The following is a 17,576-nucleotide window of genomic DNA, read 5'->3' as shown; positions in this document are numbered from 1 at the left end:
CGCAACTATCTCACAACAGTCTCCTAACGAACAAGCCAGAATGGTTTCTATGGCTCACGACACAGTTTTCTACGATTGGTGCCTTATATGTGAGCGAAAAATTAAGGTGAGAAATCACTATCAGAAACGACCCCACACAACCTAGACACCGAAATGTGATTTACGGAACTCGGATGTGTATTTTCCAATATCATTTACTCACATATTATCGCATCCTTACCCTATCTGAACGGCTCTGATCTGTTGATCAACGCTTGTCGACAAAACTTCGTCTTATCGTAATCGCATCGCTCACGAGTTTTGTTGATCTAGACTGGAATATACTGCTCAACAAACTGTCTGTTGGCTGATTTCAAGATATCTCCATCAAATCTACAGCAGCTCCTCCCGAACGCCAATGTATCAAACCTGTCGGTGCCTGAAGGTACTGCCTACATGATACCCAATAGTCCAATATCATACTCTTCACCGACATCGGTATATTCTAAATCCGTATCAACATCAACATCATCGTACTCTAAATCACACTCATCTACTGCCTCATGGATGCCATCCTCATCACCAAACTCCCAACTATACTCGAAAACTGCACCTTGCTCATATGTAGTGCCAGAGCTCATGGCACGTGGCAGGAAACGGGAACAATTTGCTAGGAGGCCGTCACAACCGCTGGATCATCCACAGCAGCAGATAGCATCGTCAGTAACAAGCGGTGGTAAAAGTCTGTAACAAAGTAGAAGGACTGAGCAAAAAAGGACTGGAAGTAAAAACTGGCCAAACCTACGAAAGGATTCCATAGATACATATTCGACTGGATTTATCGAACGTTGTGGCTCGACATGGTCGTTTTAGCTGTATAAAGGAATCAACAATGTTTGCATAGCAAATGAATAAGATGTAAGGGCATTCAAATATCATAATAGAGTCTGACAAGTAAATAGTTTGTGAATTTAGTGTTGAATTGGAGCGACCGCGTAGGTAAATTCTTTGGGTTCCATTTAACCTTGGACTTGTTTCACCTTGAGCTACAAGCTCACGTTCCAAATAAGGTAGATCTGAGGAAGGTGGAGTTCAGGTTGATTTCTTAAGTAAATGGAAGTCTACACGTCGGGTTACTTCAGGTCGTTCCATTGCTGTATCATCGTCAACATCTTCCATCTGTAAAATCGTGTATCTGTTCGATGGAGGAGGCCGTGGAAGGGAAGCCCGTGTACGAGCTTGACGATGCGCTCAGGCTCGAGCTGGTAAAGTCCGAAGGCAATGCCTTCACGTATCGGCAGTCTTTATATGCCAACTTTTTCAACAGGCAAGTTATCCATGTTTCTTTTCGTCATTTCGGAGTAGAGAAACCAACCACGATCAAACATTCAAGGGGGAACACTGCTTTTGGCGGTTATCTGCACGCCATCGGCCTCTATGCCGTCCGAACCACATTGATCAAACAGTTTGGGAGCAGATATCAGGACCCATTCACATCACATGCAAGCTATTTGGCCACGACCAAACCTGGAGTTCCCATACTTGTAAATGTCGAAATTCAAAGAACCGGCAAGAGTGAGTGTTACTTCTTGGATCAGTTTTGTTTGAATTTACATGTTGTTGCTCAATATCGTCACGTCCCTGAATAAGGTTGAATGCACACTAATACCTGCTCTCTATCTTGGTAGGTCTTGCATATGCAACATGCACTATAGTCAACTCGGATAACGACTCAATGGTGTTCATGATGCAAACATGTTTCGGAAATATGGACCAACGAGACTTTAGGCCGAACGTGAAGATACCGAAGATAGATTTAAAGACTGCAAAGCGATTTGTGCCTATGGAATCGATGAATTTCCTTGGTAATCTGTTAAAGAAATCGCCTGTTGGTAAGTGATACAAAGAGACGTTGGTTGCTACACTCCACGCGATCTAAACATTTCCTCAAGGAACTCGAATGGTGTCTCTGATTGAGGAGTCTGCTGGTCCGGCAGCAGCGAAATGGAGAAACGAACTAGCAGACGGCAAAGAGCCGGAGCATATGGGCATTTTCCTTGCAAAACGTGGATTTATCGACAAGCGGCCCATGTGCAGCATTAGCTCGGCCTTCTTCTCGGATGGTTTGGCGGACCCAAACAGTACGTCCTCATGGATCCTTGAATGCATTTGGAATCTTTTTCAAACACAATCATCTTCAACTAGTTTTCATGAATATGAATCGCTTTGCTGGTGGTTCTTTTGCCATGTCAACAGTTGCCCTCAGCATGACATGGTTTAAGCGAATTGAGGACGAAGTCAATAGATGTGACGAGAGCGACAAGTTCGTTCTGTACCCTGTGGGAGCAGCTTATGAAGGAAGTTTAGATTATAGCATTGACATATACGACACTAAGGGCACACTACTGTGCGTGTCGAAGCAACTTGCGTCAATTAGAAGGATGGCCGAAGAGAAATTGTAATGATTAGACATAGATTTTTTATTTTAGAATATCAATGAATTCAGACATTACAAGTTCGTTGATAAAACGATAGCAACAAATAAGATGCCTACTATAGATATAACGGTCCTGGTTGCTGAAGATGAGGAGTTCGTGGTGGAGGTTGTCGGTGTCGATGCCGAGGCTGCTGCTGGACTTGATGGTATAGCGCCAGTTCCAGAATATCCGGTACCTGATCCACCACTCCCTAGTGTGCCAGTGAAACCAGATGTTGTCTGAAAATATCAGAAAGCACGAGTGAGACTCCCAAAACCGCCTTGAGCATAACTTTCCAATGGACCAAAGGACTTACCGAGCAAGAGTAGGTAGTTGGGTTCCTGGCAGCAAGTATACTGGTCAGAGAACTATAGTCGTACTGAGTAGTTTGGGGAACACACGTAGTAGCCCCTTGAGAAGTACCGAACACAGTATTGTTCAAACAGCCGCGCAAGCAGTTGACCCTGTTTGATAAACGTTGGTTGTCTCCAGTCAAATGCAATGAATCCAAAATCAAAATTTCGAGACTTGACATACAGATATGGATACGAGGTGCGATTGGCAGGTGTATGGTAATGATAAAAGACGTGAGTTGAATCCGTATGGCCATTGCAAGCATCCAAATCAGTAGGAGCAACACCATTGTCTCCTAGAGGACCATATCTTGGTGTGGAGAAAATGAAAGTGAGGATTTTATGCAAATGAACAGATGGATCAAACGAATAGTTTTACAGTGGTACACCATCGGCCATAATGCCGTATAGCGGAGAGTGAGATCCAGCCTTTTCAGTAACGACACATCCGTTTACAGGAACTACAAGATAATGTTGGGTTTAGGACAAGGCAACAGACGAAACACTCCAGAATCGACTCATACGAGCATGATAATGGTAATCTCCGGACTACCAAGTAATGTTAGATCGTGAGTTTCACGTATAAAATGAGCAATCATATATCTTCACTTACTCCGTCTACATCGTTTAAGAAATGTTTACGAGGCAAGCGTGAGCAAGGGTTTCAAAAATTGTTTCATTGCAAATTGAATCCAAATTCAACTGTGTACCTGGATGTCCACCGCATTTGTCTAATAAGATAAACATAGAAGATAGTCAGCACTGATTCCATTGGTTGACACACTGTCAAACTTTCATACCAAAGGTAGCTCCTTCGTAAACGAAGGCATCTCGTAGCTGCGCGTCAGAGTTACCATAGAGATTGGCACCATTGACTGCTATTCCAACAGGACCAAGAGGAACTTTTGTATTGGTTGTTGTCTTGGCCAAGTCGGTGTAGATTCCAATGTTGTGTGCGCTGGAAATAGGTTGTATGATGGGATTCAGAGGGAGGTTGTAACTGATACACTGGTAGCTCGCTACGAAGGTAGGGACGTTAAGATCTTGTTAACATTTAAACGAAACTTAGCCTGGCTATTCCTCCAAGTTGAAGGTCCAAACATCTTTACCAGTGTTTGGAGTGGTTTGAGAAGTCCAGTCATAACCAGGACATCCAGTAGCAAGAATGGTTCTGAAAGAACCACCACTTCCAAAATAAGTGACTGCAGAGTTCGCAGTGGTAGGACATTTGGTTCTAAGTATGTACACGGTGTTTATAAAACAGACGCAGATCAAGCAGATACACGAATGGAGTGATGAAACCAGCGTGCAGCATTTGTAATGCACTTTTTGAAATGCGAACAAAGCGATCTTACCCAGAGTTGCTTCCTTGTTGTCTCTTAGCAAAAATCCTGTTAGCATCAGAATGTGCGGAGTGCTCTGAATGAGCGGATGCAAGAGTCACGAAAGCAATGAGGGCAAGTGGTATGGTAGGATGCATTGCTGTCAAATATTCTCGCTTTGAATTGATGACAGGGGTGACCGAATGATTATTTCAGCATCTTTCTGTTTGAGGGTGAATCGAACGGCTTGTCGTTGGTCACACACGCAGCAAGCCTCGCCAAGAAGGGTGATAATTCACCATTGTTCACGATCTCATATCTCATAGGGCTCGATCACTATTATCAGCGGCCTCGTGATAGAATCTGAGTCTTCGTCCTGTACTCGCTGCAACTTGGTGATGACAGATTTGCAAATCTGTCATCACTGAGATTGGTGGAATATTCAAGAGACGACTAGCACTTCCAGCCGAATATGTTGGACATTTCTACATAGTTTGCTTGGATTCTACCTCCTGCTACTTCGGTTTACAATGGGTGAACACTGTGTTCGTTGGTGACGCGAACGCCTGCCTAAGTGAATAGCACTTAACGGTACAACGAGTGATCCGACTGGTCTCGTCTGGTGGCCTCGTACTCCCGTAGTGAGAACATTGATCTTTGACGTACGTAGATTCTCAAAAACCGTCAGGTTCAACACCATCTGCCAGTTTACTGCATGATAAGCAGTAAACTGATAAAATGATCATGTAAAAACGAAACAAATTGTCAATGTTCAATGTTGGATGAGTCTACGTCTAACGACTCCATTAGCTATTGTTCACATATTCGATCAGCAAGGCGTTTCCTTTTTGCGTCTTCGAAGTGGTCACCCAGCACTTGTTTGTACACGACAACATGTCGCATAAAAGGGAAACTGCTCCCACATAGTCGCATTGTTCTTAATTCAACCAAGGTTTTCTTATCGGCCAAACTCAGTTTTTGTACTGGCTGTTTTTGGGTTTTGGATGAATTCAATTCCGCTTGAAAAACTGAAAAACTCAAATCCCGAAAAGGTGTCACGACTTTGTCTAAAAGGAAGAGCTATCTTTTCCAACACTTTCGTCAACGATTTAGAGGAAGAGCTCTACCACAGCACTTTGCAATATAATCAGTAGCTACTCTAATCATGGTCTACCAAAAGATCGAAGGTGACGCTCTATGGGAGTTCGACTTTGACCCCAAGGAATTGAAAGCCAAGTACCTAGCGGTGAGTGTGTTTTCCTCTTATATACATGCTTCATTTGAGCTGATTCGTCAACTGTTTTGCTTTCTAGGAACGAGACAAGCGTCTCCGTAAAGATGGTCAGTTGCCCTGATGTTGCTGCAGCGATAGGAGTCATTATGAGCTAACCGCATGCATGAATTAGGTATCGAGCAATATGTTTATATCACCCCAGATTCTAAGTTCCGATCTCTGTTGGAAGATCCCTACGTCACCTTAAAAGAACGTGCTGAACTCCACGATGAGGTCAGTATTTCGAAAGTTACCGGATCAACGCAATACTGCAGTGATCTCTTCCGACGTGGAAATGATTTCCTCAACTGTTCCGCCGCTCTTGCAATCCCTGTTTCTTGACCGGCAATCACTGTTGCGAATTTTCACGTTTACTGATTACACTATTACGACCTTTGTTTCTAGGTTCCAATCATCATTCTCGGTGGTGGCTTCACTGGTCTTACAACCGCCGTCAAGCTCCAAAATGCTGGAATCACCAACTTCCGCATAATCGAAAAGGGTGGTGACTTTGGTGGAACTTGGGTGCGTTTTGCTGTTCTCCTCATTCTTGCTTCCACATTTATTCAATTCTCACACATAACATAGTACTGGAACCGATACCCTGGGGCTGCTTGCGACTCTGAGAGTTACTGTTATATGCCATTGCTCGAAGAAACAAACTACATCCCCGTCTCCAAGTACACTCGTGCTCCCGAAATCTTGGTACGAAGATGTTGATAGTGCATAAACCAGTTCTATTATTTGGATCTAACTGTATGCGTCTGCTATTAGGCACACTGTGAGCGTATTGGAAAGAAGTACGACTTGTACAAATCTACTATCTTCCATACCGAAACCATTGAATCTCGTTGGGACGATGCCAGTTCTCGCTGGATTGTAAAGACAAACCGTGGCGATGTTATGCGATGCCAATACCTCAGTGAGTCCGCTATAGCAACAGTTCTTTTTGTTGTCTATTTCTGACATCTTTCGTTCATAGTCAGTGCATCAGGACCACTACACAAGCCTAAATTGCCCGGTGTTCCTGGCCTTGATTCATTCGGCGGCCATATCTTCCACACTTCTCGATGGGACTACGAATACACTGGTGGAAACTCTTACGGAAACCTAACCAAGCTCGGTGACAAGCGCGTAGCTATCATTGGTACCGGTGCTGTACGTAACTGTTTTACATCAGCTGTCTTTGAAATTGATCTAATATGTATCTTATGTAGACTGCTATCCAAGCCGTCCCATACCTCGGTGAATTCTCCAAACAACTCTACGTTTTCCAAAGGACACCATCAAGTGTCGACTACAGGTTAGTGTGATTTGCATATTCTTGCTGAGACGTATATTTGACGTATGTTTTTTCAGACACAACAAGCCCACAGATCCAGAATGGGTCAAGAGTCTCAAGCCCGGATGGAAGAAGGAACGAGAAAACAACTTCAACATTATGACCAGTGGTGGTGTCGTTGACGTAGATCTCGTGGTATGATTTGTGAAATTCAACTTCTCAATTGTCCTGATCACTTGGGCATTTTCCAAACTTTCCGCTCACTTCAATCTTTTTGAATTTCAATAGAATGACGGTTGGACGGACATGTTCCAGGAATTAATGTCCTTGATCTCAAACTCAAGTCACCCTAAAGCCAAGAACTACACAATCGAAGATATGGCTCAATTAGCTGACTTCCGAAAGATGGAGAGGTGATTACAATGCCTATAACATGCTCTGCAAGGTGAAACATCGCTCACAATAAGTTGATTTCTCCCCCATCACAGAATCCGAGCCCGTGTAGACCAGATCGTCAAAGACCCCAAGACTGCCGAAGCCTTGAAACCATACTACAACAATCTCTGCAAACGACCAACATTCAGTGATGAATACTTGCCGACATTCAACCGCCCCAACGTTAAACTTGTTGATACCAACGGTAAAGGTATTGATGCTTTGACTCCAAAGGGAATCATGTACAATGGAACACTCTATGAAGTTGATTGCATAATCTTTGCCACTGGATTCGAGGTGAGGTGTTTGTCTCTGTTTTGATTTCCACAGTGCGATGAAGCTCATCTTTTCTTTTTGTTCAGGTCGGAACTAGCTGGAACTCTCGAAACGGTTACGATATCATTGGACGTAACGGTCTTGATCTAGAAGACAAGTGGAAGAATGGCCTCTCAACCTTATACGGTGCCTTCATGAACCAATTCCCTAACTTGTTCATGGTATGCTTCTCCCTTCAGTTGCCATCTGTGGATCAAACTGGCATTTGTAATCACACCTTGTTTTGTTTACAGGTCCAACCCGGCCAAGCCGCAGTAGCAGTCAACTGGCCATTCCCACAAGGAATCCAGACATCAGCTATTGTCAAAGTCATCAAGAAGGCCAACGACATGGGAGCTACTGTTGTTGAAGCTACCCAAGAGGCTGAAGATGAATGGGTTGAACAAATAGTCAAGGCTTCCTTATTGAACGCACGATACTTGGAAGAATGTACCCCAGGTGAGTTGCCTGGAGAACTGTGAATCGGATTGATACCCGGTACTAACTTTATTTTTGGATTCAAGGTTACTACAACCGTGAAGGTGAAGTGTCTGTTTTGGCAGCACGAAACACTTCTTTCGGTGGAGGACCAGTTGCATTCGATGAAATCGTCACTAAATGGCGTGATGGTGATATGAAGGGATTGACCTTTACCAAGGGTAAAGAAACTGCTGCTTCTGCTTCTGCTAGATTGTAAGAAATCCATTTATACATGGGTTAGAGAGTGTGTTGTGTGTGCCGTGGTGTGAATTCATAAATGTCTTGATTGTCTGGAAAATCATAAATAGTCTGAAAACGTGAAATAAATTTCCCTGCTTTGCCCACAAGAAACTGTGAATTCAATCAGCGCTTTATTTGAAGGCAGTCTACGACAAGGTTTGTGTTTCAGAGGTACCGTCCTATTAAAAGACCAATGCTGCAACGACAGCAGCAAATGCACATAAAATCAAAGAGATTTCATTGGAAGGTGCAGCGCTTGTAGCAGAATAACCGTACTTGACCTTGAAAAAGCAAGTATTAGTTGAACGCCAAAAAAGAGCCTAAAGCAACGAAAACCATGCTCACCGAGCAGGAGTACGAAGAGGGGTTATTAGCTACACCATACGTAGCAAGACTGGTGTAATTGTATTGAGTCGTTTGAGGAACACAGGTGGTCTTGGAATTGCTTGTGCCTTTATGGGATTTGACGATTGGTGAGTTAAGACATTTGAAATTATGAGGAGGCATCTAAGTCAAGATCCAAACCGCACCAGTGGTGGTTCCATTGACACAACCTAATAAATTAAATGTAAAAGAGTAAGGGGAACCAAGACTGGACCAAAAAAGAAGCAATTGGAGTTACTATGTTGTACCACGCAAACAATTGACCCTATTTTATAGAAGATGGTTAGGCTCCGGCCAAATATTGAATGCAAACACAACAACGCCGAATACAAAGACTCACAAGTATGGGTACGCCGTGCGGTTGGAAGGAGTATGGTAATGATAGAACGAATAAGTTGAATCGGTATGACCGTTGCAAGCATCCAAGTCATTAGGAGCAACACCATTGTCTCCTAGAGGCCCGTAACTATTTGCAATGAACAAAAAAAGTAAGTCCAACATGTCCAGCATACAATGAATAAAGTCATCTTCTTCACATTGGGACCCCGTCAGCCTAATCAAAGAGTCGTCAATAACCAGGAAATGTGTTTAAACATTGAAAATAACCAGGCTTTTACCATCCATCCAAATTGAGGACTGTGCGTTCCAGATGGTGCAAGTGCAACACATCCAGTCTTTGCTTGATCTGTCGAAAATCGGTGATCAGGATGAGAGATGCAAATATACAAAAGTGAGGGATCTCCACAATGCTTGCAACCTACATTCATGCAAATGGTACGATCTAGGGCAAAATTGGTGTCAAACTTGGAGAATGATAAGACTCTGTGAATTTCAGGTCATTTCTGTTGATGATTCTTACCCTGACGTCTGTGGGTGTCCACCACAAGTGTCGAAACTGTAGCCCTCGTTAATATATGCATCAGCACTGTTTGCATCTATGGAAACCGATATAAGTTTTTAGGCGTTGGTATTCGTAATAATTTAACGTTTGGATCGTAATGGTTTAACGTCTTGTCTCTGAGCGCTCAGGCTCAATGTTTTCGTTATACAGTTCTTGGCTCTCACAAACAAGAAGAAGACCGCAATCCTTGATTGTGCACACCTGCATTTCCATACAGACTGAATCCAGTAACAGTGATTCCCAATGCGCCCATGGGAATATGTGTATTGGTAGTAGTCTTTGCCACATCAGTGTAGACTACAAAATGCGTCTGTTAGCCAAAAACTTACATGGTCAGACGTCGCATTGACATGTACACACCTCCAATACTCCAAGCATTAGCGACAGATTGGATGATGGGGTTGAGAGGAACATCAAATGAAAGGCATTGGTATTGTGCTGAGTTTGGAGTGGTTTGTGACGTCCTGGGAGGAAGTGTGGAAAAGTGTGAGCCATCAATGTGAATAGTATAAAGATGGTCTTTTTTGTAACTAGCGTACCAGTCATATCCAGGACATCCAGTAGCTTTTATGGTACTAAAACGATATAGACAATGAGCGGTCTGTTTATACGCACCAAAGTTCAAAAGCCAGGCTATCAGTCATTCTAAACATTTACGACACACACACCCTCAATAAAGGAACCAACAACTCACCGCAACACAGAACCAACAGAATAATAAATCTTACTACTATTGGTCGTAGTATCACAGACCAAGTTACTAGTGGTTGCAGGTTGAGTGTCTCTTTTGCTCAAACCATGACCGTGTGGACAAGTCAATACCAAGGCAGGAATTGCTAGCGAGATGGCCAATTTAATTAGAGCCATGATGATATTTTGGTATTGCTTTAAGTTGAATTTGGTGTTGGATTGATCTCGAGATCAAGATTGCACAGTCAATGCCACCCCTCCTCGACTTCAAAGCAAAAAAAAATCCCCGAAGTTATGTTAACCTGATTCGATTCTTCTCTCCAGAGTGGCCATCCTACACAAGTCGATTGGACTGTGCTTGGCTTCAGCATTTGGGCATATTGCTTCCTGGTCAACCAAAGTTGCGCTACCAGAAGAGCGTCATTTCCACATCACCAAAACACACAGAGCAAGTAACACCATAATATTCACAATAAAAACTGTTTTATTACTTGGCCGAAAGAGAAAATGCGATAGAAAATACAACAAAGGGATGTAAGACTGTAAATTGTGGGTAGGAGGTGATGGTGTGATTTTGTTTGTGATGTAAATGAGCGTGTGGATGTGTTTGGAGATTTTAGGATAGCTAATGAATTCGTGGCATTGAAGAGCTAGGTTGTTGCCTTCATTCATCATCTTCCTCTTGCTCATCTTCATCGTCATGTTCATCTCTATATTGAGAAGTGAGACTTTGGTAAGACGAACTACTTCTTGGACCAATTGATCAGAGCAGAGCACATTGTCCTCACCCATCATCCATTTCCTCGTCATCACCATCGTCATCACCATCTTGATCATCATAATCATCATGCCACTAACAGTGACAAGAATGGCCCCAATGAGCTTTGGATGTCGAACCGAACGATGAACGGCACACTTACGAAGCTGTCATCTTCAATCTCCTTGATTGGTGGTTTTAGCACGAAATCGGCAGCTAAAAAATGGAAAGGAAAAAAGAGCATCAGTAATAGAATGCAGAGATCTTCGAGTTCAATACACACATCCATATATTCAACACAATACCATCACAAAACTAGTCAGGAACTTACCAGTAGTAGGCATCTTCATACCCATCGGTATGTTCTTCTTTGACAACTCAACTTGTTGCCGAACCTTCTTGTCATAACCGACTCTATCCTGACGATACTGCACACCTGCATCTACATTTGCTGGCGAATCACAGTTGGGAGCACTCATTAAGGATACGATCTTGACAAAGAATTTTTTTTAGATATTTCACAGCACTTTGAAACGCTGTCAAAGATCGTTCAGCCAAACCTACACTGAGCAAAATTGACTCCACGGTCTGAGTGGGATTCCAGCGTTCTTCCGGTCTTTCATAGCCATGTTCGTCTTCTCCCGCAGGGTGCAGTATTGAAATGCAGATTCGACCATCTGCGTATCTGAAATTCGAAGCGGATGTCAGGCAAAAAAGAGGAAGGTCGGCTTCATTGAGCACGACGATGACTTCGTTTCTACATACACATTGGGATGCCAGAACGAATCATTAAAACTGAATGTGGGAGGGTTGAATGGGTAGTCCTGTGGGAACTTTATGGTAGCCAGAAAGTAACCACCTTCGTATACTGTCGTTGGAGCTCCTATTATTCCGACCCTACGAGTAGAAATGCACGCCTCAATAACCCACGTTCGACAAAGAATTTGTTCCGACATTAGGTCGCGACTGTAGATCTTTGCCCACAGAACGTCCAATTCCAAGCAAATCCTCCTTCAAATCCTTCTGCTATGCGCATTAGGAACAACTAATAATGTGCGGCACTTACTCCCATTCAAAGATATCTTCGTCTTTCAAATTCACCTAGGAGTGGCGTAAGAAGATAGAGTTAGAATCCCATGATTTTCCAAATAGATATGTCGCTTGATATCAATGCGAATCATACTATGAATCCCGGTATTGGATTGGTTGACATTTCTAATAGAAGGGAGGGATTGTGTGTGTTAAACCGTGTGTCAGATGTTTCATAACTGTGATGTTTTAATTCATTGGCACGCTTGCAGTAACAGTACCATAGAGTGAAGATAACAATGAGCATCAATGATATGGGATCTAATGCGTACCTTTGAATTGCCTATTTAGTGCATGAGTAGCCGAACTTGCCATCGTCAGGATTCAGCAAGATAAACGACGAGGAATAGATAGAAGCGAGAGCAGGTAAGTTCACTAGATTGAACTTGAGGCTATTAAATGTGTCGGGCTTGCTATGCTCCCCTTCCTGATGATTGCCGTAGCTCTCTTGCGTTTCGAGTACTTCAAGTATATTGGTGCAAAGTTGACGACTTGTCCGACAAATGATACGTACGCTCTAGACTAACTATATATTCAAATCGTGTATATTAATAGGTAGATCATCGCTATCATCATCCTCCGCTCACACGAAAACGCTCACACACACCAACATTAACACATTCGCCTTTAAGCAGAACACAATGGACCTCCTCATGACAAACATGGACGTATACGTAAACCAAACACTCAAATACATACCTGCAATCATCCTCAACCAATTGAAATCCGGATCAAGAACGCTTATATCTCAATTTGCACCTGCTATGGCAAAGAGCGATATGGTTAATAGCCTAGTGGTTTTGCTAATGATGCTGTTTGTTGCTTATATGCTTGTTTTGGTCATCATGGCTCTTTTCAAGGTGTGTATCATGGGAAGAGGGACGGAGTGAACCAACATATGTTGGGATTAGCACGCTGTAGATTTGGTTGCTTTGCCCACACTCTTCTCTGTCAAACAGGGTTTATTTCGATGGGTCTGGTTTTTCACTCAAGTGGTGATTATTGTTGCAGTGCTAACTACAGCTGCTCAACAGTTTGGATACCTTCCACAATTCCAAGTCCCAAGAAAGCTATGACCTTCTGTGAACAATGTAAGTCCTTGCAACACCACCATCGTCACAACATCACAAGTCTCACAACACATACACATAGTTGCACATATTATTATAAACGGACCCTTTTTTTTATATTGGAAATAAGCAGTTTTTGTTGGTTTTTTGTACATTTTTATAGAACCCACCCCACTCTTGCCTTTGAGAAAACAAATACATGTAATAATCCTTTAACCAACTCCTCCCTCTCGTCTTTCTTCTCCTATGCTCCTCTATACTTATAGCATGACCAAAGCAGCACCCAAAATCATCAAGGCAATGAAGCCAGACATGAATTGAATATGAGTGGTAGCATCACTCTTGGAAGCAACAGCAGTTCCAGTAGCTGAAGAAGTACCGGCGACATATCCACCTGAAGAGCTACCAGCTACAGTTCGGTATGATGGGGTAGCAAGACACTTGCTGAGAGGTACGACGTTATATGAGTATCCAGCAATGACACCCAAGGTGTTAGGGAGGGCTTGTGCAGCTGAAGTGTACAAGTCAGATCTAGGTTGCAAACCGGTAGTAAGTTAAGATGAGGAAAAAAGGCAGTCCCACACTCAATGGATCTGGAATCGATACCACTGTTGACACACAACCTGACAATTCCAGGTACACAAAACACATCAAATACATGCACGAATACTCACTCATAAGAAATAAAAGATTGACCACCAACCAACTTTGACAAATAACTGCTGTATGTAGCAGTAATAGAAGTCGAAGCACTAGCATAGTCCATGGGATCAACAGCATAGCTAGTAATAACGAATCCTTGACTGAGACACCAAGCATCAATATCAGCGGTCGAGACACCACCCAAACGAAGGAATTTAGGCCATACACCAATCAAATTGTAGATGATTTGAGATTCAGCCATGATTTCAGCTTGGAAGGCTGCTAACGTCATGTTTCCGGCGTTCATTTGAGTGTTGAATCCTATATTGGAAGGGATTGATAATCAGTTTGGTTTGTGGGTCGAATGAAATGTGGCAAGACTCACGAAGTCCAATATCGTGACCAGCGGAATAAGCAGCCTTTACGTATGATTGCAAGTTCAAGTTGTTGCTGAGGTATACAGTAACGATGTGGAAGGTGGCAGTGACATTGGCGGCAGCCAAATAACTTAGGATATCCTTGGTGACTGTTGATGGACCTTCATCCTGTGATGGATTGCTTATGAGAACAGCATTTCAAATTGAGGTAAAGACGTCAAATTCACTTACGTAGGTCAAACCAACCGCGTTGTTTATTTTACAAGCGACGGGGTAACCTATTTGATTAAAACAATGGTGAGAAAGCCGGCAGCAAAGACAGGGCAATGTATATCAGAGGACATACTGGGAGTGTACGCTTGTCGACCAAACCTAGTCTTGGCTCCTCCAGTAACCCAGGTGTAGTAAAGACCTAATCCGATTAAAAAATGTCGTTAATGAATTTATGTATGTACGAGGGCCAAGAAGAATGGATCAACAACAGGAGGTACATCGAATGATTCTTCAAATCATAGATCATCGTTTAAAGGAATAGATCTATCCCGCTCTCGCGTTGTAAAACTCATGTTTCCCTCGTCCTGAAACACTCTCGAAAAAAGATGAAAACCAAGTGGGTAACGGCGATGAGACAACTTACCAAGAGCAATGACGCTCAAAACTGTCACTCTGAATGTGTTCAACATTGTCGATAGTCTTTTAATAAGTTGGGGTTGTTTTGATGAACGTGTGGAAACCTAGAACGTGAGGTGAAGAAGCCCACTGTTTCGGCGAGTGTTGCGTGGGAGTCCGACCCATTAATCACGACGAAAACGAAAGTAGAACGCAAATGCCTACGTAATATGGAACTCTGAACGCTCAGAACGAGAGTAAGACACGCGTAAACCCGTCCACAGATCAACACAACGATTTTTCACATGATTTAAAGATATCAAATTGGTGTTTGTATTTCTCTAGAATTCTAGAGTTTGAATCCCAAAGTACGTGCCCTTTTATAAATTTATTTCTCTTTCTCTCACTTCTTGCACCCGAAACCCAACCCACACTCCAAGTATATTGCGGTTTTATAAACAAGTCAAATTGTTTCTCTCTAGAAGCTAGTCATAACTGCAGCAAAAAGAGCAGCAACTACCAAACCAGCGAATGAGACCTGCAGATTGTGAGCACCACTTCCAGCAGTTTGGCCAGCCAATCCAGATCCAGATGACGATCCAGATGATCCAGATCCGGTAGATGACGAACCAGTGTTGGTTGAGGCACCGTTGCTGGTACGGTAAGCAGTAGATCCTTGGCACTTGTCCATTGCAACGAGTTTGTAACCAGCGGCACGGATGGCATTTACGGTTCCGTTAAGAGCAACGTTGGTGACAGAGTACAAGTCGTGACTAGATGGAAACGTGTGTTGGATTTAGTAAGCCGTGGTTGAGTATACAGTCCTCGTCACCACACCCAAACTTACGAGAGGAAGATGAATGATTGACCACCAACCAATTGACTCATGTAGTTGGTTACGTTTGAGACAATGTTGGCAGAAGTAGTGGTGGCAACGTAGTCCATAGTGTCCAAAGCGAATGAGGTTGTGATGAAGCCCATGGATTTGGTCAAGGCATCGATAGCAGCGGTGGTTTGACCGTATGGCATAACCAAGTACTTGGGGTATTGACCAATGACGTTGTAGATGACAGCAGATTCGTTGATCAATTCGGTTTGGACATCAGCCAAAGACATGTTGGATGGGTTCAATATGGTGTTGAATCCTAATTTCGGTGCATTGAGGTTGAGTGCATCGGCATGAATGAAAAATGACAATCTCGTCACTAGACAAACAAGGGAAGAAATCACTTACGGATACCAATGACGTGACCATCATTGTATAAGGCCTTGACGTAAGATTGGAGAGTCAAGTCTTGTGTAATGTATCGGGTAGAGATGTGGAATGTGGCAGTGACGTTCATAGCACGGAGAGCATACAAGATGTTTTGGGTGTTTGATGATGGACCTTCATCCTACAATGATGAGACAGATAAGAAGATGCGTTGAACAATGTAAACGTCGCGCTTTGTGGCCACCAACGCATGGTTATCAGACTCACAAAAGTCCATGCAACGACGTATTGGGAAGTACATGAGATTGGATAGTCTATCGATGGCGATTTAAATTTCAGCACGATTGTGACAATGCTATTCGTGTAATGTGACAACATTGCATCGTAACTCACTTGGTGAATATTGGCGACCAAATCTCGTTTTGGCTCCGCCCGACGTAAATGCCAGATATCCAGCTAGATGAATACGATAGAATGGTTAGTTAAATAGTTCTGATTAGTGTACTACTCCGTTCCTGGTAGATCACCGCTCCCATTGTTCCCTCCAAGGTCCAAAAACAATGAATGAAAATAAATCAAACTACAGGGGAATCGCTTACCGACTGCCATTATGGACAATACTACCATACGGAAGGTGTTAAGAACGGCCATTCTGATGTTCTTTTTACTTTATAAGTGTTGGTTTGTCGGAATGCTGGGACGAGTGTAAGTTTCGACGTTGGGTCTTTCATTGTCCCAATCACGACACGCACCCAGAACACCACCAAGAGCTATTCCTGTTTTCTTAGGCGTTTTACTGAGAAGGAAATTGCAGAATGGATACTTTACGTGTCGAGTACTCTTACATCTTGTATCTACAGTCGCTGAAATAACATGTTGTTGGATGAAGCGTGGATATCACGCGATGTTGGCCATGCAAGCAATGTCAGGAATCATACTTTCATCAATTTCTACCAATTATTTTGACTTGTACGTTTTCAGATTCTAACTTATCTGTAAGCAAGGAAACCCATTTCCTTGCATCAATGTCGCAAAGACGATTTCCGACTAGCAATCCGCACCAAAAGAGTTTGATTGCGTTTGATCTTAATCGTGCTACCGCACGATACCTCACCACTGCTCTTATACTTGGGCAACATTCGTTTGTCTTAAACGATTTTAGCTTTTCGGAAACATTACATGAAAAATGTCACAGTTGGATATGTAGTATTGAATGCTCGACATGGAGGAGTTTACTTCACTACCTGATTGCTCGGCCACGTCTGAACCGTACCTCGATATGCTGAAGCAGCTTATGGCCGCTGAGAACGATGAAGACAAGTCGGATCACTACGATCTGTTGTTTCGTACTGCTGCTGTGAGTCCTAGTGTCGTGTGTTTGCTGTATGTGGTGAGGACAAAGACACATCAAGCCGGCTCAACGTATTCCAAACATGGTTCGTCCATGGCGTTGAGTGAACAACCGGGTTCTCCTGTGGGCTTTTTGTCGGGGATGTCGCCGTGATAGCTTGCCACAGTGGGTTCGTCCTGCATGGTTCCTTAAAAGGAGCGCATTCGTCGCGCGAGCGTTATGGCGTCCGAAGTTTCTGATTATAATACTAGAATAATTGTTAAATTGGACTCTGCACTTTATTAAATCTTTCTACACTCCTCGCAGGTATTACCGCTTCAATATGGGCTACTCGTCA

At 43.1% G+C, this 17,576-nt stretch overlaps 4 protein-coding genes across 4 annotated transcripts; 1 reads left to right on the top strand and 3 right to left on the bottom strand.

Moving 5' to 3' along the window:
- Nucleotides 1–5,296: 5,296 nt before the first annotated feature.
- On the top strand, nucleotides 5,297–8,133 carry SmJEL517_g01084 (uncharacterized protein; the record flags this gene model as incomplete). Its single annotated transcript, XM_031167012.1, has 14 exons — nucleotides 5,297–5,377; nucleotides 5,445–5,472; nucleotides 5,538–5,638; nucleotides 5,810–5,929; nucleotides 5,993–6,109; nucleotides 6,179–6,326; nucleotides 6,387–6,562; nucleotides 6,622–6,707; nucleotides 6,764–6,881; nucleotides 6,975–7,099; nucleotides 7,175–7,418; nucleotides 7,484–7,618; nucleotides 7,691–7,895; nucleotides 7,961–8,133. The coding sequence occupies 14 exons, from the start codon at nucleotides 5,297–5,299 to the stop codon at nucleotides 8,131–8,133; spliced, it is 1,857 nt and encodes a 618-aa protein (XP_031026986.1).
- Nucleotides 8,134–10,795: 2,662 nt separating this feature from the next.
- SmJEL517_g01083 (uncharacterized protein) lies at nucleotides 10,796–12,101 on the bottom strand (the record flags this gene model as incomplete). The annotated part of the gene is made up of 8 exons (XM_031167011.1): nucleotides 10,796–10,841; nucleotides 10,920–10,984; nucleotides 11,052–11,104; nucleotides 11,220–11,379; nucleotides 11,453–11,573; nucleotides 11,654–11,785; nucleotides 11,955–11,989; nucleotides 12,072–12,101. 8 exons carry the CDS (start codon nucleotides 12,099–12,101, stop codon nucleotides 10,796–10,798), a joined length of 642 nt encoding a protein of 213 aa, XP_031026993.1.
- Nucleotides 12,102–13,307: 1,206 nt separating this feature from the next.
- On the bottom strand, nucleotides 13,308–14,749 carry SmJEL517_g01082 (uncharacterized protein; the record flags this gene model as incomplete). Its single annotated transcript, XM_031167010.1, has 6 exons — nucleotides 13,308–13,578; nucleotides 13,722–14,010; nucleotides 14,075–14,234; nucleotides 14,298–14,344; nucleotides 14,413–14,478; nucleotides 14,704–14,749. 6 exons carry the CDS (start codon nucleotides 14,747–14,749, stop codon nucleotides 13,308–13,310), a joined length of 879 nt encoding a protein of 292 aa, XP_031026992.1.
- A 404-nt stretch (nucleotides 14,750–15,153) lies between these two features.
- Nucleotides 15,154–16,539, bottom strand: SmJEL517_g01081 (uncharacterized protein; the record flags this gene model as incomplete). Its single annotated transcript, XM_031167009.1, has 6 exons — nucleotides 15,154–15,448; nucleotides 15,523–15,820; nucleotides 15,910–16,069; nucleotides 16,156–16,202; nucleotides 16,282–16,344; nucleotides 16,488–16,539. 6 exons carry the CDS (start codon nucleotides 16,537–16,539, stop codon nucleotides 15,154–15,156), a joined length of 915 nt encoding a protein of 304 aa, XP_031026991.1.
- Nucleotides 16,540–17,576: the final 1,037 nt, after the last annotated feature.

The sequence above is a fragment of the Synchytrium microbalum genome (genome assembly GCF_006535985.1).
Source record: "Synchytrium microbalum strain JEL517 chromosome Unknown SmJEL517_scf0003, whole genome shotgun sequence".
NCBI classification, from domain to species: Eukaryota; Fungi; Chytridiomycota; class Chytridiomycetes; order Synchytriales; family Synchytriaceae; genus Synchytrium; species Synchytrium microbalum.
Note: the sequence above shows the minus strand (reverse complement) of the source record. Positions and strands in the feature narration are given on the sequence as shown.